This window comes from Gavialis gangeticus, unplaced genomic scaffold (genome assembly GCF_001723915.1).
Source record: "Gavialis gangeticus isolate Ggan-Ray unplaced genomic scaffold, GavGan_comp1, whole genome shotgun sequence".
NCBI lineage: Eukaryota > Metazoa > Chordata > Crocodylia > Gavialidae > Gavialis > Gavialis gangeticus.
Genome location: NW_017729028.1, coordinates 32,925,989 through 32,926,450, shown reverse-complemented (window position 1 = coordinate 32,926,450; position 462 = coordinate 32,925,989). Strand labels below are relative to the sequence as shown.

At 65.2% G+C, this 462-nt stretch overlaps 1 protein-coding gene across 1 annotated transcript in view; it reads right to left on the bottom strand.

Moving 5' to 3' along the window:
* MTMR9 (myotubularin related protein 9) overlaps positions 1-456 on the bottom strand; it is a 64,034-nt gene extending 63,578 nt beyond the window's left edge. Inside the window, exon 1 of the mRNA XM_019520906.1 lies at positions 196-456. Coding sequence (XP_019376451.1) covers positions 196-380 — 185 coding nt within the window. The 5' untranslated portion in view covers positions 381-456. The remainder of the gene's footprint in view (positions 1-195) is intronic.
* Between the last annotated feature and the right edge of the window lie 6 nt (positions 457-462).

Genomic DNA, 462 nt, shown 5'->3' with positions numbered 1-462 from the left:
ACTATCTCAGTCACCCTGCCCAGTACCTCTATCCCTATATCCCCCACCTCAATCTTGGAGCCAACCTCCAACTTTCCATGACACAACTCCTACCTCCAGCTTCCCATCAGGCAACTCCCAGCCAACCCCCACCCCAATCTCAGCCGACCTCCAGCTTCCCAGCAAGCAGCTCCAACCCCCTCCCCAGGCGCGTGCCTTTTCTCAATGGAGTCAATGTTGGAGTGCAGCAGCCACAGCTCCTCAGCGTTGTCGTGGCGCCGCGAGGACAGGATGAGGTGGTGGCCCGTCAGGCACAGGGTGCCCTCCACGGCCGGGTGGAAGGGCCGGTGCAGCACCACGTTGTCGGCCCGCGGCGTCTTGATCAGCTCTGCGAACTCCATGGCCCCCTGCTCCCGGGCACCCCGGGGTGGCTCCCACGGCCCTGGGGGCACTGGTGGAGACCCCTGGGGGGGGCAGGCTGGG